Source organism: Balaenoptera borealis (assembly GCF_965194805.1).
Source record: "Balaenoptera borealis genome assembly, chromosome: 6".
NCBI classification, from domain to species: domain Eukaryota; kingdom Metazoa; phylum Chordata; class Mammalia; order Artiodactyla; family Balaenopteridae; genus Balaenoptera; species Balaenoptera borealis.
Genome location: NC_138863.1, coordinates 23,660,209 through 23,687,973, shown reverse-complemented (window position 1 = coordinate 23,687,973; position 27,765 = coordinate 23,660,209). Strand labels below are relative to the sequence as shown.

General features: G+C 35.3%; 1 protein-coding gene across 18 annotated transcripts in view; it reads right to left on the bottom strand.

Annotated features, from left to right (window-relative positions):
* IKZF2 (IKAROS family zinc finger 2) overlaps positions 1-27,765 on the bottom strand; it is a 231,203-nt gene that overhangs the window by 64,983 nt on the left and 138,455 nt on the right. For all 18 annotated transcript variants that reach the window (XM_082396902.1, XM_082396888.1, XM_082396893.1 and 15 more), the window contains one exon: positions 24,195-24,362. In XM_082396902.1, the coding sequence (XP_082253028.1) occupies positions 24,195-24,362 (168 nt within the window). The remainder of the gene's footprint in view (positions 1-24,194; positions 24,363-27,765) is intronic.

Sequence of the window (27,765 nt, the reverse complement as noted above, 5' to 3'; positions counted from 1 at the left end):
ATCTTTAGAAGTCTGAATGATTCCAGTTTTTTTTTTTTTTTTGATAGGTTAAGTAGAAAGAGAGTATTTTAGAAAGAAAAAAAATTCCTACCTGAAAGTGAGCTATTTTTCAAAGAGAACCTCTGTTATGCTAAATTATTTCAGTATAATTAGGTGTCCCTAAAAAATTATTACAGTAAAATAACTTTTATCTCTCTAGGCAGAGTTTATCACTGGCAAGGAAGGAGAATGTTAAATGTTCAAATATGTCTGTGAACTAGGACAGTTAGGTGGGTTTCAGAGAGATTCACAATGTACATGAGCAAGGTTCTTTTTGATGTTTAGATTCAATAACAAAACAAGCAAATAAAATCTGTTTAACCCAATGTTTTCCCCAAGTTATTTTAAATATAAAAGTATTTTATAACAAGTATTAATTTCCCAAGTAACTATTTTTCTATGGATGTACACTGAAAAAACTGAACTATGATAATAAAATAGGTACACACTGCCAGCTTTAATGTACTTTACTGTTTGTTCTTTTATAGGATTTGCTAAGTGTTGAACAAGGCCATATAATTCTTTTATCACTCATTTAACATACATTTATTGAGAGTCTTCAAGTGCAGTGGATACAACCCTGAACAAGACAGACATTAGCTTTGAATTCACAGAGCTGACATTACTTTTCTTTTTTTGAATTTTATTTTATTTATTTTTTTATACAGCAGGTTGTAATTAGGTATCCATTTTATACATATTTTGTATATATGTCAATCCCAATCTCCCAATTCATCACACCACCCCCACCCCCACCGCTTTCCCCCCCTTGGTGTCCATGTGTCTGTTGTCTACATCTGTGTCTCAATTTCTGCCCTGCAAACCAGTTCATCTGTACCATTTTTCTAGGTTCCACATATATGCGTTAATATATATTTGTTTTTCTCTTTCTGACTTACTTCACTCTGTATGACAGACTCTAGATCCATCCACATCTCTACTAATGACCCAATTTCGTTCCATTTTATGGCTGAGTAATATTCCATTGTACATATGTACCACATCTTCTTTATCCATTCATCTGTCGATGGGCATTTAGGTTGCTTCCATGACCTGGCTATTGTGAACAGTGCTGCAATGAACATTGGGGTGCATGTGTCTTTTTGAATTATGGTTTTCTCTGGGTGTATGCCCAGTAGTGGGATTGCTGGGTCATATGGTAATTCTATTTTTAGTTTCTTAAGGAACCTCCATACTGTTCTCCATAGTGGCTGTATCAATTTACATTCCCACCAACCGTGCAAGAGGGTTCTCTCTTCTCCACACCCTCTCCAGCATTTGTTGTTTGTAGATTTTCTGATGATGCCCATTCTAACTGGTGTGAGGTGATACCTCATTGTAGTTTTGATTTGCATTTCTCTAATAATTAGTGATGTTGAGCAGCTTTTCATGTGCTTCTTGCCCATCTGTATGTCTTCTTCGGAGAAATGTCTGTTTAGGTCTTCTGTCCATATTTGGATTGGGTTGTTTGTTTTTTTAATATTGAGCTGCATGAGCTGTTTATATATTTTGGAGACTAAACCTTTGTCCGTTGATTTGTTTGCAAATATTTTCTCCCATTGTGAGGGTTGTCTTTTCGTCTTGCTTATGGTTTCCTTTGCTTTGCAAAAGCTTTTAAGTTTCATTAGGTCCCATTTGTTTATTTTTGTTTTTATTTCCATTACTCTAGTAGGTGGATCAAAAAAGATCTTGCTTTGATTTATGTCATAGAGTGTTCTTCCTATGTTTTCCTGTAAGAGTTTTATAGTGTCCAGTCTTACATGTAGGTCTCTAATCCATTTTGAGTTTATTATTATGTGTGGTGTTAGGGAGTGTTCTAATTTCATTCTTTTACATGTAGCTGTCCAGTTTTCCCAGCACTTCTTATTGAAGAGACTGTCTTTTCTCCATTGTATATCCATGCCTCCTTTGTCATAGATTAGTTGACCATAGGTGTGTGGGTTTATCTCTGGGATTTCTATCCTGTTCCATTGATCTATATTTGTTTTTGTGCCAGTACCATATTGTCTTGATTAATGTAGCTTTGTAGTATATTCTGAAGTCAGGAAGTCTGATTCCTCCAGCTCTGTTTTTTTCCCTCAAGACTACTTTGGCTATTCAGGGTCTTTTGTGTCTCCATACAAATTTTAAGATTTTTTTGTTCTAGTTCTGTAAAAAATGCCATTGGTAATTTGATAGAGATTGCATTGAATCTGTAGATTGCTTTGTGTAGTATAGTCATTTTCACAATGTTGATTCTTCCAATCCAAGAACATGGTATATCTCTCCATCTGTTTGTATCATCTTTAATTTCTTTCATCAGTGTCTTATAGTTTCCTGCATACAGATCTTTTGTCTCCCTAGGTAGGTTTATTCCTAGGTATTTTATTCTTTTTGTTGCAATGGTAAATGGGAGTGTTTCCTTAATTTCTCTTTCAGATTTTTTCATCATTAGTGTATAGGAATGCAAGAGATTTCTGTGCATTAATTTTGTATCCTGCAACTTTACCAAATTCATTGATTAGCTCTAGTAGTTTTCTGGTGGCATTTTTAGGATTCTCTATGTATAGTATATGTCATCTGCAAACGGTGACAGTTTTTCTTCTTCTTTTCTAATTTGTATTCCTTTTATTTCTTTTTCTTCTCTGATTGCCGTGGCTAGGACTTCCAAAACTATGTTGAATAATAGTGGCGAGAGTGGACATCCTTGTCTTGTTCCTGATCTTAGAGGAAATGCTTTCAGTTTTTCACCATTGAGAATGATGTTTGCTGTGGGTTTGTCGTATATGGCCTTTATTATGTTGAGGTAGGTTCCCTCTATGCCCACTTTCTGGAGAGGTTTTATCATAAATGGGTGTTGAATTTTGTCAAAAGCTTTTTCTGCATCTATTGAAATGATCATATGGTTTTTATTCTTCAATTTGTTAATGTGGTGTATCACATTGATTGATTCGCGTATATTGAAGAATCCTTGCACCCCTGGGATAAATCCCACTTGATCATGGTGTATGATCCTTTTAATGTGTTGTTGGATTCTGTTTGCTAGTATTTTGTTGAGGATTTTTGCATCTATATTCATCAGTGATATTGGTCTGTAATTTTCTTTTTTTGTAGTATCTTTGTCTGGTTTTGGTATCAGGGTGATGGTGGCCTTATTGAATGAGTTTGGGAGTGTTCGTTCCTCTGCAGTTTTCTGGAAGAGTTCGAGAAGGATGGGTGTTAGCTCTTCTCTAACTGTTTGATGGAATTCACCTGTGAAGCCGTCTGGTCCTGGGCTTTTGTTTGTTGGAAGATTTTTAATCACAGTTTTAATTTCATTACTCATGGTTGGTCTGTTCATATTTTCTATTTCTTCCTTGTTCAGTCTTGGAAGGTTATACCTTTCTAAGAATTTGTCCATTTCTTCCAGGTTGTCCATTTTATTGGCATAGAGTTGCTTGTAATAGTCTCTTAGGATGCTTTGTATTTCTGTGGTGTCTGTTGTAACTTCTCCTTTTTCGTTTCTAATTTTATTGATTTGAGTTCTCTCCCTCTTTTTCTTAAAGAGTCTGGATAATGGTTTATAAAATTTGTTTATCTTCTCAAAGAACCAGTTTTTCGTTTTATTGATTTTTGCTATTGTTTTCTTTCTTTCTATTGCATTTATTTCTGCTCTGATCTTTATGATTTCTTTCCTTCTACTAACTTTGGGTTTTGCTTGTTCTACCTTCTCTAGTTCCTTTAGGTGTAAGGTTAGATTGTTTATTTGAGATTTTTCTTGTTTCTTGAGGTAGACTTATATAGCTATAAACTTCCCTCTTAGAACTGCTTTTGCTGCATCCCATAGGTTTTGGATCATCGTGTTTTCGTTTTAATTTTTCTGTAGGTATTTTTTGATTTCCTCTTTGATTTCTTTAGTGATCTCTTGGTTATTTAGTAACGTATTGTTTAGCCTCCATGTGTTTGTGTTTTTTACGTGTTTTTCCCTGTAATTGATTTCTAATCTCATAGCGATGTGGTCAGAAAAGATGCTTGCTGTGATTTCAATTTTCTTAAATTTACTGAGGCTTGATTTGTGACCCAAGATGTGATCTATCCTGGAGAATGTTCTGTGTGCACTTGAGAAGAAAGTGTAATCTGCTGTTTTTGGATGGAATGTCCTATCGATATCAATTAAATCTATCTGGTCTATTGTGTCATTTAAAGCTTGTGTTTCCTTATTAATTTTCTGTTTGGATGATCTGTCCATTGGTGTAAGTGAGGTGTTAAAGTCCCCCATTATTATTGTGTTACTGTTGATTTCCTCTTTTATAGCTGTTAGCAGTTGCCTTATGTATTGAGGTGCTCCTATGTTGGGTGCATAAATATTTACAATTATTATATCTTCTTCTTGGATTGATCCCTTGATCATTATGTAGTGTCCTTCTTTGTCTCTTGTAATAGTCTTTATTTTAAAGTCTATTTTATCTGATATGAGTATTGCTACTCCAGCTTTCTTTTGATTTCCATTTGCATGGAATATCTTTTTCTATCCCCTCACTTTCAGTTTGTATGTGTCCCTAGGTCTGAAGTGGGTCTCTCGTAGACAGCATATATACCAGTCTTGTTTTTGTATCCATTCAGCAAGCCTGTGTCTTTTGGTTGGAACATTTAATCCATTCATGTTTAAGGTAATTATCAATATATATGTTCCTAACACCATTTTCTGAATTGTTATGGGTTTGTTTTTGTAGGTCCTTTTCTTCTCTTGTGTTTCCCACTTAGAGAAGTTCCTTTAGAGTTTGTTGTGGAACTGGTTTGGTGGTGCTGAATTCTCTTAGCTTTTCCTTGTCTGTAAAGCTTGTGATTTCTCCGTCGAATCTGAATGAGATCCTTGCGGTGTAGAGTAATCTTGGCTGTAGGTTCTTCCCTTTCATCACTTTAAATATATCATGCCACTCCCTTCTGGCTTGTAGAGTTTCTGCTGAGAAATCAGCTGTTAGCCTTATGGGAGTTCCCTTGTATGTTATTTGTCGTTTTTCCCTTGTTGCTTTCAATAATTTTTCTTTGTCTTTAATTTTTGTCTATTTGATTACTATGTGTCTTGGCGTGTTTCTCCTTGGGTTTATCCTGCCTGGGACTCTCTGTGCTTCCTGGACTTGGGTGGCTATTTCTTTTCCCATGTTAGGGAAGTTTTCAACTATAATCTCTTCAAATATTTTCTCAGGTCCTTTCTCTCTCTCTTCTCCTTCTGGGACCCCTATGATGCAAATGTTGTTGCATTTAATGTTGTCCCAGAGGTCTCTTATGCTGTCTTCATTTCTTTGCATTCTTTTTTCTTTATTCTGTTCCCTGGCAGTGAATTCCACCATTCTATCTTCCAGGTCACTTATCCATTCTTCTGCCTCAATTATTCTGCTATTGATTCCTTCTAGTGTATTTTTCATTTCAGTTATTGTATTGTTCATCTCTGTTTGTTTGTTCTTTAATTCTTCTAGGTCTTTGTTAAACATGTCTTGCATCTTCTCGATCTTTGCCTCCATTCTTTTTCTGAGGTCCTGGATCATCTTCACAATCATTATTCTGATATCTTTTTCTGGAAGGTTGCCTATCTCCTGTTCATTTAGTTGTTTTTCTGGGGTTTTGTCTTGTTCCTTCATCTGGTACATAGCCCTCTGCCTTTTCATGTTGTCTATCTTTCTGTGAATGTGGTTTTTGTTCCACAGGCTGCAGGACTGTCGTTCTTCTTACTTCTGCTGTCTGCCCTCTGGTAGAGAAGGCTATATAAGAGGCTTGTGTAAGTTTCCTGATGGGAGGGACTGGTAGTGGGTAGAGCTGGGTGTTGCTCTGGTGGGCAGAGCTCAGTACTTTAATCCACTTGTCTGAAGATGGGTGGGGCTGGGTTCCCTCCCTGTTGGTTGTTTGGCCTGAGGCCACCCAACCAGGCTCTTTGGTCGGGCTAATGGCAGACTCTGGGAGGGCTCACGCCAAGGAGTACTTTCCAGAACTTCTGCTGCCAGTGTCCTTGTCCTCATGGTGAGCCACAGCTGCCCCCTGCATCTGCAGGAGACTCTCCAACACTAGTAGGTAGGTCTGGTTCAGTCTCCTATGGGGTCACTGCTCCTTCCCCTGGGTCCCGATGCACACACTACTTTGTGTGTGTCCTCCAAGTGTGGAGTCTGTTTCCCCCAGTCCTGTTGACGTCCTACAATCAAATCCCACTAGCCTTCAAAGTTTGATTCTCTAGGAATTCCTCCTCCCGTTGCCTGACCCCCCAGGTTGGGAAGCCTGACGTGGGGCTCAGAACCTTCACTCCAGTGGGTGGACTTCTGTGGTATAAGTGTTCTCCAGTTTGTGAGTCACCCACCCAGCAGTTATGGGATTTGAGTTTATTGTGATCGCGCCCCTCCTACCATCTCACTGTGGCTTCTCCTTTGTCTTTGGATGTGGGGTATCTTTTTTGGTGAGTTCCAGTATCTTCTTGTCGATGATTGTTCAGCAGTTAGTTGTGATTCCGGTGCTCTCGCAAGAGAGAGTGAGTGCACGTCCTTCTACTCTGCCATCTTGAACCAATCTCCCAGCTGACATTACTTAACCATTCAAATATTTCCATTTGCTTTATAATGTAGTATGATTAATTTTTTAATTAAATTAAAAACTTAGTATAAAGACACAAACACCAGGAAAAACAGTACGTAAGTGTGGGTGAGCATTTTAAATGAAAACTATCACAGACAATTGAACGCAAAAGAATCTACTTTTTATTTTTAGCTCAGTGTGGAAAAAAATAGGCACAGTTGTAAAAAGAAAAAGTCTCATGCAAGATTACTTTCATAAGAATGTATATTGTTGACATCTACTTTTCTATCATTCTCTCTTTAAGTAACAAGTTTCACAAGATTTCTTCAACTGAACACCTGAAATAAGGAAGCTAAATGCAGCTGAACGAAATACACATTGTAAAATATTTTGGCAGTGTAACAATTATGCTTTCCAGGATCTTCTTTATCATAGAGAGTGTAATTATTTCTTATTTCTATATTTGTCTATAAATTAACTACTTAAAAAACAAAGATAGATGCTGAAATCTCAGAATTTTTGCAGCTGTTAAAAGTATATACAAGTCAGTTGTTTATTCATACCACAGATATTTACCAACTACCTAAAGTGTGGTATGTATAATCATAATAATAAACATAATATTCATAAACCATTGAACTTAGAGGTATGCCCACCTCTCTCATAGCAAATGTAACAATAATTATTTAACTGATTGATTGATGAATATAAGAAAAGGAGCCACCGAAATTACAAATGTGAAAAAAAGTTATAATACAGCAAGGAGATGGTGAAGTAGAAATCTAAGACACAAGACAAACAGATGTATTTGATACTGTTTCATTATTATAAATGTGCAAAACATTTATCATGGGGAATAAAAAGTATAAAGTCAAGGAAGAACTTTCTAGGCTTATAGAATAAATAAATTAATAATCCCATCACAGAAATTTTCCTTTTTGATATGATTTCTATTCTCGCTTTAAACTACTTTTCTCATCTGACTTTCCAATGTTATAATAACTCAGGGAAGTAAGCAAGGCTTTCAGATATTGTAACAATGCAAGTAAGAAAGAAATTTGGATATCAAAGGGGTCCAATTAAATTGAAAGTAGATAATCTCTAATTTATGGAGTATTCACATAGGGTAAAGAACGATATATATACATATATCCATACTATGGTTTCATACTTAGTTTTCAAATAAGAGCCCTAACACTTACTGTCTATGTGTGAACCCTAGGTTAAGTTAAATAAGGAACTATTTATACCTAACTCATAGGATTTTTGTGAGAAATATAAAAATATGCACATAGAAAACTTAACAAGGTACTTGACACAGTAAATGCTCAATAAATGGCAACTTTTCTTCTGCCTGTAGCTTTCATCACCTAACACATTATATAGTTGACTTATTTATTACATTTACTGTTGATTGCCTATCTCTCTTCATTAAAATATTAAGTTACACAGGGCAAGATCTTTTTTCTTCACTGCTGTATCTCAAGTGCTAGAAAAATGCCTGGCACATAGCTAAGAAATATGTGTTGAGTGAATACATGTGGTTTCATTATTAGAGCTTTTTGGAGCTTCTTCACACGGTACCAAGGATTTTCAACTGAAAGAGGCCATCGCTCATGTGTGTTATGTTTACTATCCAGGAGTGAGTAAAAAGAGGACTCTTGAGCTACATCTAATTTCACAAGAAAAAAATCTAAATGTATATACACTGACAAACATGAAAAATATGCATTAGCTGACTCTATAGAAATTAGAATAGGTCAGTGTTTTCTTCCCTTTCCTTTTTATGGGGATTTTTTTTAGAACAAGTACATTATACCATAAGGCCCTCATCATTCAATTAATCAACAAGTACTTTTTGATCACCTATTATGTGCCAAGCACCATTCAGGGATCTGGGAATACCTTAATAAATAAGACAGAGGAGACAGACAGTCTCACAAACTTACATTCAACTGGAGGGAGACAGGTAACATATGCATAAACAAACAAAAAGATAACCACAGATTCTGGTTCAAGCTTTATAAGACTTTAGGATAGAGACAGCAAGATAGAGAGGACTTAGAAGGATGCTTTAGATAGGGTGCTTATGGAAGGGCATTATCTCCAAGGAGATGACATTGAAGCAAATATCTGAAGGATAATGAAGCAGCCATGTCAAGAACTGGGGAAAAAGCTGAAGGTAGAGATTTCTAGGATCATTAGTGCAAAATCCAAAGAGTAGGGAAAAACTTAAGGAACCTCACGTGGCAAAGAACACAGCATGAGGGGTAGAGTGGTATATGCTCAAACAGAAGAGGTGGGCAGAACTTCCATTGGCCATGATTAACAGTTTAATTTTATTATAAGAACAATGGAAAGCCATTAAAAGATTTTAAGTAGAGGAATAGCATGATTTAAACTGGTTTTTAAAATAATGTTCTGGCTGCTATATGAAGAGCAGATTGGAAAATAGGAGTGTGGTAGCTGAGAGCATGGGCTCTGGAGTCAGGAAAAGCAGTTTATACCCCAGCTTTTCCTGAATATATTGGAAATTGTATGAAATGTGCGTATGTAGTTATAATGGTAAGATTTTTACTATATCATAGCATAATTTTGAAAAGCACTCTCACATAGATGAGTTATTCTATTCTTAGATTTATTTATTTTATTCTAAATTTTTATATGTCCTCAAGCATTATGGAACATTTTTGTTTATTTAAGCATGATATGTTTCTTCAGTTTCATTATGTCAAACACTTTTGTGTGCTTGTGTGTGTGTTTAAAATCTAATCCAAATAATACATTGTTGGCAAAATATAAATTTAAAAAATAAGGTAAAAGAATAATAACCTTAATAAGATAAAGCTTGACATAAGGAACCATACACATTATATTCAAAACTATAGATTGTGGGGATATTAGCGCCTCTCTCTCTCTCTCTCTAATTTTGACTCTACTTATCTGTAAAATAAGGCACTTAAAATAGTGCTTGTCACAAAATAAGAGCCCGTTAAATGTTAGCCATTAACTTTAATTTTTACAATGGACTGACATTTATCATCTGCTAGGAAACACATATAACCACAACTGATCTCCAGTAATCTTAAAAAACTAACTTTCTAGTTAATGTAAGAATGTTCAACTGAAAGCATACATAGATTCTTTCATTCATTCAATCGATACAGTATAAGAGATACAGATGCAAAAGAGAATATAGTAAGATCTTTTCTTTTGAGATGCAGAATTTAGGATCTTTCGTTTTTATCTATATGCTTATTATCATATTTTTGTACAATTTGGAGAGAAACCACACTGATGATTTATGATACTTAAATAAAATTTTAATTATATTCTAAGTATATTTTATATGCTTATAATGAATGATACGGGCTTTTATTTACCTCATTTGTATGGTTTTCTAACATCTGGGAGTATTCTTACAAGATTGGCAAGACAGTACAGGCTGTGGATGAACAGGTTTCTTTGACTCACATGCACGGATCAAGTAGGAAAAATAAAAGGAGAGGGTGGAGGTTAGCTTACAAAAAAAAAAACCCTCAACAAAACAAAACAGAAAACAGTGTGATGTTCATTTTTGGACACTGGGTAAGTAAAGAAGTTGGCATGCTGCCCTCCTGTTTCTGCCACGGAGTTCCAAACATGCCAGGCCTGCAGACTCAGCACTGTGGAAAGGAAAATGTGCAACAGCCACAAGCTCAGACTGTCCACAGTAACATCCAAGTAGGATGCAAAACTGTACTACTCAACTTGTCTACAGAAAACTGAGAAGAATAAGAAATACGTCCATGGTTCCTGCTTATTTCTTTAGAACTCCTGAGAATAGAAAAAGGTAAAGAGGAAAGGTTCCAGAAGTAAACTAATCTGATTTGGTCTTTGAGCCAATGTGGAGAGCCACATCAGATGAGTATGTGTTAGAGAAGAAAGACTGCTTTTCCATTACTCCTTCTAGAAATAAGTGTCAAAAATTGAAAGAAGCATGACTACCACTATTTGAAAAAGATGAGATCGTATATGCTATTAAAAACTTAATTTCTTTTATAAGGACCATATAAGGTAGAGTATATAATGATTATTTGTGTTCTACTGGGTAGAAATCACATGGATGGTCACAGCAGCTGGCCTGACTGAAAGTGGCTTTCCCTCCCAGTCAGCTTTCAATGGACAGGGCCTTGCGTGTGTGTTGTGTGTGTCTGAGTCAGGAATGAAGACACTAATCCCACCCCCTCTCTTCAGTGTTTATTGCAAAGCATACAGAGAGGCACCACGGGCATAAGTGTCAGGACTTGATAGGTGAAATCAGCACAGCACAGTTATGCAAATCACATGTGCAACTGACACTGCTTGTGTAATTATCAGTGTAATCCTCCTCTATCAACCACCTCCAGGAAGGAAAGGAGGGGTGGAGGGTGGGCAAAGTTCACACTTGGGAGATCACCCAGAGAATGGGCCAGGTGCCAGGTCTACAATCAGGTGAAAACAGTTCCTTCTCAAGGGAAGTCTACAGGGCAAATTATACTACACTAAATGCACCATCACTGCTATGAATGAGCTACACTAGATTCAATTTCTATAACCAGCATCATTTAATCCAATATGTCTATCATTATACTGGTCTATGGCTTAGTATTGTTTGAATGGATCTCTTTAGCAAAGCTGTTAGAAAAGTCATGGTGATCTGGTTTTAAAATAATGTCAATATGGAAATAACTGATAATGATAATCTTTTAGCCACATACCCAATTTTCAGACATTTTAAACTCTTATTTCACAAAATAATCAGTACTATTAATATCCAAAGGTCTATAACCTGTAGCAAATCCATGTTATAAAAAGATTTCATATGTCATAGAAACTTAAGGTACTTATTTATGTACTTTTTGTTTACCTCAAAAAAATAAAGCAAAGTAATATTGAAGCAAACATTGAAGGATTAGGGGGAAAACAGCCTATGAGAAAAACAAAGAGTAGAAGGCAGAAGGAGAGACAAGAGCAGGAAGATAACTTAAATGAAACAAGATGAAAAGGGTGTATTAGAGAAGAAGGTTAGTGATTACAAATGCCACATGTGCTTTGAAGTACCTTTTAGTTTATGGAATTCCTGAACAGTCAATAATTTACGGAAATGATGCGACAGTAGTAGTGAGTCCCTTAGTAAGAAATGACAATAAATCTGAGGGCATATCATCCTCATGGCAAAGTAACAGACTGTCCCATATGAGAAGACTTAAAACTAGAGTATTTGACATGAACTTGTTTCTTTAACAGTATGGTTAAAGGTTAGCACTATCTCAAACCAAGTCAGATGCTACTTTTGAACTTTATTTTCAAGAAATTTGAAGAGGAGGAGAAAACTATCTTTTCTTACCAGCTTCTCTAAGAGCATGTAGTTTATACCTTGAAAATGCCTGTTAGCTGGTTTAATAGTCCACTAAATGTGAATATCCAAATATATTCAAAAGCAGGCTGCGTCATAATATTCTACAGGTATATTTCATGATAGTTAAAGGAGTAACTGAACAAAATATAAAATAGAGTTAAAAATAAAAGGCAAACTTTTAAGTGAGTTTGCAGCAGTGTACTATTGAACTGATACATTTTTTAAAAAAAATTAGTATTAGGAGAACTAATACAAGTATTCCATATTTCTGAGCTATTTTTATGGATAAAATATAGTACATGGAATTATAGGGTCTTAAAAAAACAAAAAGACAGTCCTTATATAAAAGAACTAAAAATGTTCAATGAGGCGGATGTTGTTTTAACAGATGGATATTTATATGGTACATCTGGTCCAGTTGCTTTTTATAGGACAAAATAGCTTTAACTTGACAACTAGACATAAAGAAAAAACTTCTTAAGCGAAATTTGTCAAACATTGAATAGATTACAAAATCATGTTGTAAAAATTAACATAACTGAGGTGTTTGGAAATAAACTAGACATTTGCTCAGAATAATGTAGGCTTATTGATCCTAAGTCAAAAGACTATGACACTGGAAGGTTCCTCAAATAGATATATTCTAGGGTTATATGCTATGGATATACCACATAAACTAATTTTACAAAGTGTTTATTTTTAGGTGATATATCCAAATAATTATATAATAAATACTGATTTAACTGAAAGCTAATAAGGTTTTCCTTTGACTTTTATAACAGGTCTTACTGAAAACACAAAGTAATTCTTATTTTCTTAAAATGAGATGAAATGAACAAAAAAAAATCAGAAAAAATTCCTACACTTATCTTCTTATTCAAGGATATTTTATTTATATATCTCTGAATAGTACCTTAATGTTTTAATAAGCAATATAAAAATACAGTAGTGTTAAGGAATACAAGAGACAGTGGATAAGTTTCCTTGGGACATAGGATTTTTCATTTTCAAATGAAAAGATTCCATTTTTAAGCAAAGAATATTTTTTTTATAAGAATGTAAGTCCAGTACAATTCCATGGCCAAAACTGAATTTTACATATGGCATAAAAACATTTGAGACTGCGCAAGAAGCATTCTTACTTACTTTTTTCTCTTTACAATTTATACAAAGGAATGTATAATGCATATATATTACATAAGCTTCCATACATTAAAAATACATACTCTTCTATTGTGTTTTAAATATTTAATTTGGGCACTGCATTAGAGTTTGTGAGAAATATACCTGAAGTGCTAATTAGGAAAAAATATGCAATTCTAGTTCCTCCTAGATTTAAAAAATAACAAGTATGCTAAGTATTGTTTTGATTAATAGGGGTCCAGGGCTTACTTGTAACACTATTTCCCCAGTGTACTGGTTATAATAAAGACAATTAAAAGGAGTAATACCTAACGTATGAAGCACACTAATCAAATTTCTAAGAATGAAAGGACTATAATCACTTGCTAAACTAAAAATCTGACAAAACTAATAAAACATTTTTTATAGCAGGAGCACTGATTCAGCACAAAAAACTGACATAAATACTATGTTATGTTATAAATTTACATAAAGGAAATTAGATGATTTGTGTGGTAAATCTCAGATTAATGGATAGAGTTTAAAATATAAACCAGTATCTTTTATTTTCCTACAACCTTATATATTAATATAAGGTTGGGATATGTTTATAAAGTGTAGTTTACTTTCTCAATGGACTAAAAATTTGACTGTGGTCTCCAGCTGATATATTGTTGATGATGCAATTCTTTATTTCTCTCTCCTTTCCTTCTTGTCATTTAAATTTCACATGTAAAAGGATCTGGGTTTTGTTTTTCCTTCCTCAGTCATTCTTTTTTTTTGAGTGTTCCAAAGAGGCAAAAGTAGAAAGAGGGTTGCAATTGCTAGATATCTTAAATTTAGCCAACATACTGCAATAAAATAAAGCAATTCTAATGAAATATCCAGCATCAATACCAGCAGAATAGCTCTAACCCATAATATATGAAAATAGTTTAAAAAAAATTAAACACTGATGACTGCTGTACAAACAAAACTTAGATTGTATTATTTCACTTTTTTTTTTTTCCTGAATGGACAATATTTCAGAAATAGGATATAGCACTGCCATAACAAAAGTAAGAAAGGTTCTGATTTCTCCTGTTATTATCTTAAGAAGTTGGGAATAACATCTAGGAGTTGTTGACAGGAATTATCTGCTATTGAAAAAAGATGATCATATTAATCTATTTCCAGAAATAATATTATACTGTTTAAAATTATTGTTAGAAAACAAACTTTTCCATAGCAAATACTGGTAAACACTACCAAAATATTTTTGCTCTTTAAGGAGCCCTGATTTATTAATTATTTATAAAATTGGGCATCCTTTCAAAATTAAAAAAATATTAATGACTGTAATCAAAATTTAAAACATGCAATCAAGTGTGTGACTGCATCTTCCATTCCAGTGTGAAAAATATCATTCAAGTACTAACTGGCAAAGGTGGGGGAGGGAAAAGTCAACATTGTTTTACACTTCTGCTGGCATTCAGCAACACAGAGCTTTTTCAAAAATATTCTTTAAAAGGGAATGCATTTTAAATGAGCAAACTATATCTGGAACTAGAAGTGCAAAATCAGAAACTGTCTATATCAAGGTTCTGAGATTTACGTTAGCAGATGGTAGCAGAGAAGTAATGTTGGTGCCATGAAGGTCATCTGAAAATCTTAAGACCTATTCCATTTTATGCAAATCTGTTTTGAAAGTTAAAAAAAACAATAGAAAACTAAAAAAAAAAAAAAAAACTGGGGAGTGGGGACTACCCTTTTACTCTTTAAGGTTTGATCTTAGTGACTGATGGGCAGCAAAATCCCAGGAGAAAAGATAACAGATTGTTATTAGCATCATATAATATGAGCAGCATAGGAAGATTAAAAGATTAAGTGATCTGACAAAGTCACACAGCTAATTTGCAATGAGCCCATTCGAAAACCCAGATGTCTTGACCTCTTGACTTCCAGACAGTACTCTTTTTTGCTTTATCATTTTGAGTTAAAAGAGTTCAGCAAGACAGAGGATAAAATAAACATATGGGGCTGTATCATTTATTCCGTAGCATGTAGTACAGATTTTGGAGTTTGACTGTCTTGGTTTGAATTCAGGCTCTGCCCGTGTGACCTCTCTGTGCCTCAGTCTCCTCACCTGTAAACTAGGAATAATATTAGCGAGAAGCTTTCTGTCTTTCCATTCCCTTTGAAAAGCATACTGAAATTCTGGTGCTCCCAGGCCCTTCTTTGGTATGCCGACGTAAACACTTCTAGCAGTTGAACTGGATACTCACGTTCAGTCAGTTATGATTCTAGCCAAACCTATTTATGCCAGCTGTACCTGTTATCATAATTAAATAAATTATTCAAATATACATATTCCAATAAAGTAAGTATAGAAAGAAAGTTCTTTCTATAAAAACTAATTTTACCACTCTGGAAAAATTCAATAAAGGTGAGTTGAAAAACAACTGCTAATGAATTGGAGGTAGGCAAAGGTAATCTTAAAAATTAGTGAGAAAAATCTTTAAAAAATTTAATAGAAGTCTGATTGCTTCACAAGGTCTTTAAGTTCTTAAAGAAACTGAAAATGGAATTAGAGATGATGTGATATGAATGTGGTTTAGGCCAGAAAAATTACTTGGAATTCCATAACTAAATTCCTCACTGAAAGGAAAGGGCCTGGTCTTATATATATATATTTAAAAAAAAGATTAAATACATATTTTATATTGGGTTGGCCAATAACATCTTACGGGAATACCCGAACAAACTTTTTGGCCAACCCAATGTTTATATTTTTAAATGTTAAGGACCTTTCTTATGAAAAGAATTTCCCATATTGCTAGACATATTGTTTTTAGTTGATAAACTACCTGGTTTTGCTCATGTCAGGTAAAAGAGTGTTAATTAAACGAATAATCCATAGGAAGTGCTTAGCACAGTGCCTCATGCCTATGGAGAGTTCAAGAAATGCCAGACATTACCTGTCAATAACCTAACTACTGGGGCTATGCAACCAAAATCAAGACACTACCTGGTGTCCTCTAGAGTATGCAAGAGAGTTCCAAATAGAAACTTTCAGCTTATATGGGATCTTACAAGGGAGGGAAGGAAGAAAGAAAGAAGGAAAGAGCGAGCTAGCATTTATTGAATGTATACTGTATTCCAGATATTTTTCTTAAACTAATAGATATAAAATCTCACAGAAATATGTAAGTGCACATCAATACTGGGCTCATTGTTACCAACCTACTACATGGAAAATTTTCAAATCTAAAACACAGGAAGCAAAGATGCAGTATTAATACTGTAGAACACAATAGCTAACTAAATAGAACAAAACAATGAGCACTCATTACCCAAAGTAGGGGTTGGGATGGAAAAGAAAGAAGCAAGATACTTCGTATTAATAATAATATTTATAAAAAACAGAAATTAGAATTAAAAATCGTTACATTACACTTAATACCCTATACTAGTAAGTTTAAGCACTAGTTTTAAAATTTTATCAATCTGTGGCATATTTTCTTTCACCTCTATAGCCATTTTCACTCTGCTCTGCTCTACTCCTGCAGAAAGCTAATTTCTATTGGCTTCATCAATAGGCTCCTTTTTCCTCTGGCTTCTGGTTATGCTCATTTAATGTAAGGCATCAGCAAGACAGGAGGGGTGGAAAGAGTGAGGCCAAGGTGTTTATTCCTCAGTCACAGGTTAGCAGGGGTACATTCCTCTACTGAAGGTCAGTTTCAAGACTGTCTCCTACATCTCCTAATTCCAGTGACCTCTTCAGACATGGGATTGCAACCATCCCTTGTTGGTTTTCTTTATGCCTACCCCTTCTCTTGTAAATATTAGTGCTTTCATGAATGTCTCCACATTTTCCCCATTTGAGTGTCTCACTGCTTTCCTATCAGGGCTCTGATTGATAGTTATTGGTAGCAGGAGTGGCCCAAGGCCTCAGACAAAATGGCATTCTGGCATTAAGTTTCTCATGTTTGAAGAGAACAGCATGGCCTCCTTATGAGGAAGTTAGTGAAATCCTGGTAATTCTAGACATGTGCTAGCAACATGATTACTCAAATTGTCACTGATGGTAGTATGAAGTGCAGATGCAAGGCAAAGCTTTAGGAGTTGTGGTCTTTACTTGCTGAAGGAACAATGGTGGTGTCTAATGTGAAGACTGTAGTGTTACATGGCTGCTTCTGATGGCCGGAAGGATTATACAAAGGAGAAAGGACAAATTGAAGGTCCTGAATGCTCAAGTCAGAACAGCGGTGAAATATCAAAGTTCTCTGTTAGCTTTAAGAGAGTCCTTATTTACTTAAGGCTCAGGGCAAATAAGGCTGAAGACCAACTCCAGAATCTGATTTGAAGGGTTATGAAATTGCCATATTAAATAAAACGGGCAAAGCCAATACCATTTGGTCTTGGCAACAGGGTAATGATGGGGAAAGAGTGAAACAAGGGTTGTTATGATCAAATCAAATACTGAGGTTCAGAATGTTGAACCCCTAAACCCTCCCGAACCATCCTTGCCAAAAGACACATTTGTCTTCACTCCCCACCATTCCATTTAAGGAAACCAACAGTCCCGTAAATCAGCCTTTCCGTATAGTAAGAGGACTTCCAACTGCTTCAGCTGAGGCGGGAACTCAATCAGAGAATGGTGATTCTTTTCAGGACTCATTTCTATTACCACTCATGGCCCTCCAGGCTCATACCAAGTTAGATATTAATATAGCCAAAATCGAGGGATATTTAGGAGGTGACAGCCTGTACACGGAAAGAATTGCAAAACTTTACCAATTTGTATCAGTAAGGAGTCCAGACAGCATGTAAGGAAATGGATTGATTCTAAGGGTTTTATACCAAGAAGATGAACTAAAATGCTAGATCAGGCCAAATTTATCAATATAGGTGCATTCATTTGGAATTTGGGATTTAATATATTGCCTTGAGCAGGTGGGAGTGACTGGTTAATTGAATCCTTGATTCAATGATGGCTTAGACAGTGAAAAGTTGAAGGGGTAGAATTTTCTTGGTACACCAAAGTAGAAGTCCAAAAGCTCAAGTAAGAATATTGGAAAGGATCTATTTATGAATGACCCCGTTCAGTCCTCCCCTAACCGTACCCCTGGAAGGGCCTCACCAAAAAATTACATTGGTGAGGAAAGAACCAGCGTGCTTGAAAAGCTTCCTGGTAACTGTCTTCTCTAGGCTGGAGAAAACAATGATAGGTGTTACAAACAGATCTGGGCTCCCTAATTTAAATGTATCCAATGTGATCTTCTGAGATGGCAGACGCTTTGTGGTAGACATTAATTTCAGGAAGTGCAGTTATCTTAATAAGCCACAGGGATGGGATAACAACATGTTTTGTGCCACAGGGTTCTATGGAAATGGCTAATGGATTACAGATCCTCCAAGAATGAAAAAGATGGTTAGACTGCCAAGCTGCTAACTGTCTTACATGGACAGGAAAAGTCTAGGTCTTGTGGGCAAAAACCCAACTTTAGTCGCTGTAGTGGGATTCATGATCTCTTATCCACTGCCCAGACCTAAGTCTATTCACATATCCAGAGTCACATAATTTTAGGTGGGGACAGAGTCCCTTTCAGAAGGGCCCTGAAACCTGGCCACAGATGTATGCTATGAATTTTCCTCTAAGCCATTCCAGAATCACCTGTGGCCATTTATGAGGGTGACTGTGAATTGGGAGAAGGAAAATACCAAATCCTTCTGCAGGTTATTAGACAATTGTATTAGATTAGCTCTGAACTGACATTAATCCCTGGAACCCAAAATACCACTGTGGCCCACCAGTCAAAGTGGGAGCTTATGGAGGTCAAGATATATATGGAGACTTCACCCAAGTCCATCTTATAGTATCATAGGAATAAATGCATTTAGTAATGGGAAGAACCCTTACACTGGTTCCCTGACCCATGGCAGGAGGTCTATTATAAAAAGCCAAGAACGTGCTGTCCAATGAAAATATGAATCACATATATAATTTAAAATTTTCTAATAGCCACATTTTAAACAGGTGGAATTAATTTTCATAATATAATATATTTAATAAATTCAACATGTGGCATTAACCATATGAAGGTACTTAACAGCCACATGTGACTAGTGGCTACCATATTGGAGATTGCAGCCCTAGAACTATCATTTCTCCCAAGATAATAAACTAAAACTGAAGGATGCTAGGGTGGTCACTCCTACTACATACCCGTTTAAACTGTTTGTTAGGCTAATGCAAGCCCTAGATGGTTCTATGGATGAATGACAGTTTAATCACATCATAATGCCAACTACAGAAGCAGTTCTAGTAGTAGTATCTCTGCTGGAGCATATTAACATAGTACCTGATACCATGTATGGAGCTACTGACTTAATTTTTTTAAAAGTAATTCCTTATCAACAAAGATAATCAGAGGCAGTTTGTCTTCACAATGCAGGGTCAACATACTTTCACTATCTTACCTTAAGGCTAGGTCAACTCTTCTCTCTTTGTCATAATATAGTCCAAAGAAATCTTGTTCATCTTGACATCTCACATAACATCAAGCTGGAACATTACATTCATGGTATTATACTAATTGGATTTGGTGATGGGTCAGGAATTAGTAAACACTTAAGATGCCTCAGTAAGACATATACTAGGGCATAGGAGATAATCTCTGAAAAGTTTAGAGACTTGAAACATTGGTGAAATTTTAGGGGCCTAGCAATGTAGGCATGTTGAAATAGAGCCTCTATAGTAAATGATAAGTTGCTGCACCTTGTACCTTTCATTATGAAGAAGGAGGCAGAAAATGTGGTGTCCTCTTCGAATTTGAGAAGCAAGATATACCACGTTTGGGTATTCTGCTCTGATGCATGTACTAGATAATCAACAAGGCTGCCAACGTTGAGAGGGGACTGGGGCAAGAAATGAATCTGCAGTGTACCTCTGCTGTAATGAAAGCTGCTATTTAGACCTTTGGTTCTAAGATCCAGAAATGTAATGATTTTTGGAAATATCTGTGGTAAACAAAGATGGTGTATGACATATCTGCCACTGAAGCATCAGAATGCAGATCCCTAATGGAGTAAAGATATATGATCTTCTCAATAACGATTTGCCATTTGAAAAGCAGCTCTTAATTTGTTATTGGACTCTTGTTAAGACTAAGTATTAGGTCATGGGACTCCAAAAGACTATGTGGCCCAAACTAGACAAAATGAACTATGTGTTAATCTGATTCAACATATCATAAAATAAGATGTGCACAAGAGCATTTCATTGTTAAATGAAACTTGGATCACACAGGTTTGGGAAGCCCAAGTATACATCATGAGCAAGTAGCTCACGTGTTTCTGATACCTGCTACTAGCTTCACAGTCTCTCACAATCTGGCCTCATGGAGTGTTCTCAATGACCAATTAATGTAGGATAAAACCACATGAACCCAGCTTGTAAATGGATTGTATGGTATTTAGTACTAGCTGCAACTACTGTGTTATTGGCCCAATGAAGGGGGCTGCCCCTGAAATATAGTAGTGAAAGATAACTCCCTAGCAGAATTTCAGATTGTACGGTTTGCATGGAAGAAGAGATAGCTGAGGTAACGATACATGGCATGGCCATATGGTCAAGGACTTGGAAAAACAAGACTGGAAGATTGGAGATTGAAGGTTTGGAAGAGTTATGCAGATGTGCCTCTCAGAACTGGTACAAAGCGTGACAACATGGTTACTATGTGAATTCCCTCTAGAGGGCTTCCATTGTGGAGAACGCTCTTAGTAATCTGGACAAGATTATGTGATGGGTGACCCAAGCCAATAACACAATCTATTTTATGGATGACAGTCAGATTCTTTATCTAGCTACCCTGGTGCTTGCTCAAGTGGCCCATGTACAAAGTGACAATGGGAACAAGGGTGGAAACTATGTATGGCTTCAACAACATAGATTTCCCCCTCTCTATGGCTGATTTAACTACAACAACTGCTGAGTTCACCACTTTCCAATGCTGAGACACTGATACAGCACTATTCTCCAAGGTGATCAACCAGTCAATTAATGGCTGGCAGGTTACAATGAACTTCTTTCAACCTGAAGGAGGGAGAAATTTATTCTCATCGGAATTGATAGATATTCGGGATATAGATTTACCTCCCCTTCCTTCAATACTTTTGTACGTGCCTCTACGCCTGGATTTAACAGAATGCCTTAACAATTATCATAGTATTCCTTAAAATATTGACTTTAACCAGGAAATTCTTTTCACGGCAAAGGAAATACAGAAATGGGCTCAAACCTATAGATTTCGCTGGCCATACCTCATGCCACATCATCCAGAATCATTTGGCTAAATAGAGTGGTGAAGTGGCCTACCAGTGGAGTGGTTCATGTATAGTTGCTAGCTGGGAGAAGTTTGGGTGTGTTCTATAGGATATGATAAATGCCAAAAGTCATCTATCTCCTCCATTGCCAGAATGCATAAGTTTGAGAACAAAGAGGTTAAGGTAGTAGTGGCCACAACACAAATACCTCAAATAACTCATTTAAGGGATTTTCACTTCCTGTGCTGAAATCTTGAGATTGGTGGTTTTGGAGATCTCAGTGCCCAAAGGAAGAATGTTTCTACCAGAGATCAGAGTTCTGTTGCCATTGTATTGGAAGCTGAGACTACTCCCTGGCTATTTGGGGCATTTTAAGCTGCTGAATTAACAGGAAGAGAAGTGGGCTATGCTATTGGCTGGTAATTTTTCCAGATTACCAAAATGATCTGGGGTTGTTGCTATACAATATGGGCAAGGCCAACTATGTTTGAAACTCAGGAGATTTACTGGGGCATCCCTAACAAAAACTTCTCCAATAATGCTGGTTATTGAAAAACTGCAGTAATCCAAGGAAGAAAGGGCCACCAAATACTCAAACTTGTAGGAATTCAGGATCACCCATAAAGAACCCTGTCCAGACCAGGGGCTAAAAAGAGGGTGAAAGTAAGGGGAAGATGAAATTGGCAGTGGAAGAAGAAAGCTCTAATGATCACCTTGAGCTTTCTGACCAATTAGAGAAGCATGGACTTTGGAAGCTATGTTTTTTGTTCTATCTATTGTGAAAAACATTGGTGATGGTTAGTGTTGGAAGTAGGTCTGAACTGACTTCACCCCTTGATGATGCAGTAAGTGGATGATACCCCTCTCCCCCTCTCATCCCTCCATTAAACTCCCCTTATTAGCCAATTTGAGCATATCTGTTTATATATCTGTAAAGGTCATGACTTAGTATACCAAATTGCAAAATCAGCATAATAGCAGTTAAAGGGACCATATCTTTTTTTTTGAACCTCAAAGTAGAAATGTATTTATTTACAAAATTTACAGTTTCATAGAAACAGCTTTGCTTTATGCACATAAACTTTATAATTATATAGAACCGTGTAAATTATAGGGTCTGGTCTTGCAAAGCCAGGGGAAGGGGCTTACTTTGGGTGACATATTTCCCTCCCCTCATTCCACTAGCCACCAACCAGGAGCCCCTGTATGGACCATGCCTAATTTGCATAACAAAACCAATTGTAGCTGTCCAGCTTAGTCTAACACAAAAACCAAGGTGTCTTGACTTCTTAGACACTACCCACAGGGATAAATCTCTTGAAAGAACAAAAAGGAAATCAAGGAAACAAATTGAGATGACTGTCAAATGCCTTCCAGAGGTGTCACCAGGCAGTGAACCTTCTAAGAGCAATCTAGCAATCACCAGGTAAAGTTACATGTATACACTAAACCATGATAGTAAAAACAACACAGTTTTGTAAATTTTGTGACCAGTGGAAATAGATGTTTAAAGTTATATTTCTGCCTCAACTTCATCCTCATGAAAAGCTATGTTTTATATAATCCTTGGTCAACTGAATAATACTTTAATAAGCCAGAGTGCATGGATACCTAAAGGAAATAACTGTCAGGTCTTAAAAATATCTTTCAATAAAGAATACTTTTTATAATAAAACAATACCACTTTAAGATATAATTTTCACAGCATAATTTCTAAATAAAATATAATGTGTGATAGTTGGAAATGAATGAACTGCTTTAAGTCAGGGATGAATATAAAATATATACTTAAAACAGTTTAATATTTGCTTTAATTTCATTTTTCTGTAACAGCCCCAAATTTAAAGAGTTAATGTCTAGAATAGTTTTACATTATTTCACATTCACGTTAAAAAACTGTGTAAAGCCTTAAGGATTAACAGGAAAAATGTAAAGAAAGATAGTATGAGCATTACCTCACAACCCACAGCACTCTCTAATATAATTTGTCAATGTAGATGAAGATATCACTTCCATCATATCTTCATATTAAAATTAAATTTTAATATGTCATTATGAACAGAAGGAGCATATAAAACTGGCTTGAGAGTATTCTATATTAATTTTCCACCTTTAACTTCTTAGTTATGGCAATTCATGCTAAAGCCAAATGGAATTCATTCAGTATGTAATCATTCTTTTGCTTGTATGCACTATATTCTGGCATTTAAAATAAAATCAAACTTATTCTAGATTTTTAAATGATGATTTATGAAGCAGAGAAAAGTTTCAGACAGCATCCAATGACTATAGTTTGAGAGTTAAAGAAACAAGGAGGGTTAAAATTAAACATAAAACACTCTCACAGCCAATTTTCTAATGAGCATAATATTTTCAAGTTTAAAAATAGTGATATTTGACTTCCCACTGAGGTCCCAGCCCAGGTACCATATCAGTCAAAATAATACCACAGCTTTCCTCTCCTCTATGGTAACAACAGCACGTAATGATGATATTTTACTAGATTTTCCATTATTCTGGATTAACCATAATTACTGCATTAATAATTGTAAAATTTTAAAATCATAGAAAATTTATATAACAGCTGTTTCCTTCAATGGCTTGAAACTCTTCAGTTGACAGTACTCCTTTCTGCCAAGTCTGTAAATCTAAAAAAGAAGGGCCATATGCATCCTGCAAGATTTGTCAGTTATTCAGTGTACACAAATAAAAATACTGTCTAGCTCATTCCCAGCTATGCAACAAAGCTAGAAGTTACTTTGTATTATGCTATAGCAGTCTCCTGAGTTCTCATATTTTACTTTCTTCTCAAAGAGTTGGTGGCACTTACCAGAGTGGGTCCTGAGGTGTCCTGTGAGGGCGTCCCTCCTTCTACAGGCATAGCTACAGAAAGGACATTTGAACGGCTTCTCTCCAGAGTGTAACTTTATGTGTCTCAAAAGGTTGCCCTTCTGAGTAAAAGAAGCTCCACACTGGTTACAGTGGAAGGGACGTTCACCTGCAGAAGGGGAAAGAGGTGGGGACGATCAAGTAGGTTATGTGCAAGTGACTAATTTGCTGTACAATGTTAACTACAGCCAGTTCTCTGTGCTGAGAATGTCCATCTCCCTCCTAAGTCTTCTAAACCTTTATCTTCCTAGAATTTGCTTTGCTAATACCAAAGTCCCAAACTTTAGGTCAAGTGCCGTTTCCACTCTTCATGTAAATTTTACAGGATTCCTGTCATTGACTGCAAAGAGTAACAATCGTAGCATTGACCACTGGTTGAACAACTAGGTGCCATCACTTTACTGACTTTATTGGTTGCTTTACATACAATATTTCAAACCTCACGATGGCATTACTAATTTGGTATTAATAATTTCAATTTACAAATGAAGGAATGGAAGTTCAAGTATCAAAGTTTCTGATTATAGTCACAGCTAATAGGTACTTGAGCTGATCATGACTCTTGGTCAATTTGACTACAAAATCTTGCTCTATTTAGTGTACCATGTTATCTCTTAAAAAAAAAATCACAGAAACTTTGAGCTGAAAGGGACCTTTCGTCTAACTCTCTAATTTAGCTGATAATTTTGTTATCAGGGAGCCAAAGAGGTTCATTGAATGAACTAGGTTGCAAAGCTCATTACCACAGAATCTCAAAATATAGCCCAGGTCTCTGGACTCTCCTAGTCACTAACAATAAAACCTGTGGCAAAATTTGCTGATATAATCAGAGAAAATCAGAAGAAAATTATTCATCCAGACATTTCCTGTACATATATTCTCTGTTTCTTGTGGAAATCATTTATTTGATAGGAACCTTTTCTCCCACTACTCATATTGCCCTAAAATTGTTTAAGCCAGAATTATCTGCTGTCTGTTGCCATCAACTGGCTGTTGACAATGTCACTGAAGGTAAAAACGTAGTTTGATGAAGGAGTAAAATTGGCAAGTAGGATCATACTGATAACATCATTAAACCATGATGAAATACTCCCTTTAAACATGTCTATCTCTAAAGATAGACATAAAATATAAATTAATATATAAATAATACAAATATATTAAAACTCAACATTAGAATAAAAATTAAATTAAAAAACAATTCCCTTTTGGTTGAACTGGACCATTTCTGTACTTGAGGTTAGATAATGACTGTAATTTTAATAGTTTTCAAAAAATTTTACACTGAATTGTCATGTTTCATATCTTTAACTGAAACATTCATAATAATAGTGAATAATGAAACCACACTATATTTGGGGACCTTTAAAATAATGCAAACTCAGTGATTCTTTTTATTAAAGAAAGCTAGGAGGCATAAGTAAGATAAACTTTGGTCACCTTCTGGCAGCTACCACTGCACATTCTATCATATAGATTATAAAGCCCAAGGAAATTGAAAAATTGACAGATCAGGTGTATCTTGAATTCTGTAGTTCTTGCTCATTTTGGAACTTAATGAGATATATACTGAAAAAGAGTAATCTGTGTGTGTGTAGCAAGGGTTAAGGTATTTTTCTTAAGAAATTTGGAGAGCTTATGACCTAAGTTTACAAAAAGTCCTATATTGATGGTTGAAAAAGAATTATTCATAATGTTAAAGTTACCTTAAATTTTATCTAATTTAACTTGTTTGACTCCTTTGGTAAAACTGACAAATCAACACTAAATACAGCTTAAAAAAGAGGCACAACCTAAAACCTCTCATATGATATATTATAAAATAATCAAAGTTTAAAAATAAACCAAATTTTGGTAAATCTTTTTTTTTAATCTTATGCATACACACACACACATATATATACAACTTAATTCTTTTACTTGTTTCAATGGAACAGCAGTCTAAAACTTTTTAAAGTCAGAATTTTCTACTCCCCACCTGTGTCATGAAATTAGTAATAAAAAGGCAGGAGGATTTTATTAATGAAATTTTCTTACTCTCTAAGAAGTTAATAGCAAATGTAAATTATACATTTTACTAAAAACATTTGATTTTACTTTTGAAATCTATGTAGGGTTTCCCAGGCAATAACAAATTAGTACTCAATAACTTTAAAACAAATTAATGTGGTGAACAAAAATATTTGAAATCATGTTTGCCTTTGGAAAATACTCCTGTAGCATGCTAATTTTGATTTTCTTTAAGCCTCCTACAGTCTTTGAGCTGAAATATTTAAAAATTCCTAATTTAGGTTACTGAATTCATCATTCAGAATAATGCTAATCTAAAAAAATTATAATGATCATTTTTTAAAAATAATTTTTAATTTACTTAATTGAGTTTTATGAGACTAATGACAGGGTAATTTAGTTGTTAGGTTACATTTATAAAATATTCCAGATATCCTCAAATATTTTTTAATAAGAATTACTTCTGAATTTATATGATCATCTTTAAAAGGGTAGGAGAAATGTCTAGTTATATCCAGAGACACTGCCGTGTTGCTGAGTGAGTAAGTCTTAGTGTGAAGGCGTTTGCTAATTCTGTTCCCATGGCCATGGGAAGTAAAGAAAGAAGCATGATGAACGTAATCAGTCGTGCGCCCATTTTTGATAAGAGGAAAGAGACTATGATAATAATGCACTTTGATTTCAATCAGATGAAGCTTTAAGAAATACTGATTTTCCTGGCCTATTAATTTCAGAGGTATGTGTAAAATCTGATAACTAACTGAAAGGTTCAGTAGACTACCCATATTGTCTATGTAACTTGAAACAACACATCTTGGTTATTTCTTTTATAATAATTTGTTTTTTCTTTAATAAATAGACTGAATCAATTGGTCCTTTTCAGGTTGGTTTAGACCTTGTCTAAAATATATATATATATTAATCACTTTCTTCAGATGTAAATAAAAGCAAATTTCAGGAGAAACCCACAAATTTACTAAATACATTAGTGACATTAAAGAGTAAGTCCAATTCAAAAACATCAAGTAGGCTATTGTATCTGTGATAACTAATCCTCCCATGGGTGGGCACCAAAGTCTGGATTAACAACTCTGGATCCAGGAGAACAATTAAGATATAGTCACATAGCCATGCTATTCTTTATTTCCATTCTCAATCTGTTTTTTTTTTTAAATCTTCTAATCTACTCAAGGACCATTTTTATTCACTGGGTGAAGTTATCTACTATTCTTATTATGGAATAAATTATATTTCAATATTTTATATACTTTCATAAACATATTTCTAGATCTGTGTTTATTCAGTTGAAATGCAAGTATACATGCATCAATTTGTTTTGGTGAATCAAAGACAGAGGGTTTGCCTGTGTTGCATGGAACAACCACCTACAAATATGAAAAATCCCAACCACGTGTAGAGAGGGCCTTAGGGCAAGAGAATGGCTCTACAAAGCTGCAATGGACAAAATATGATGCTGAAAACTTAGTTACAAGGATAACAGT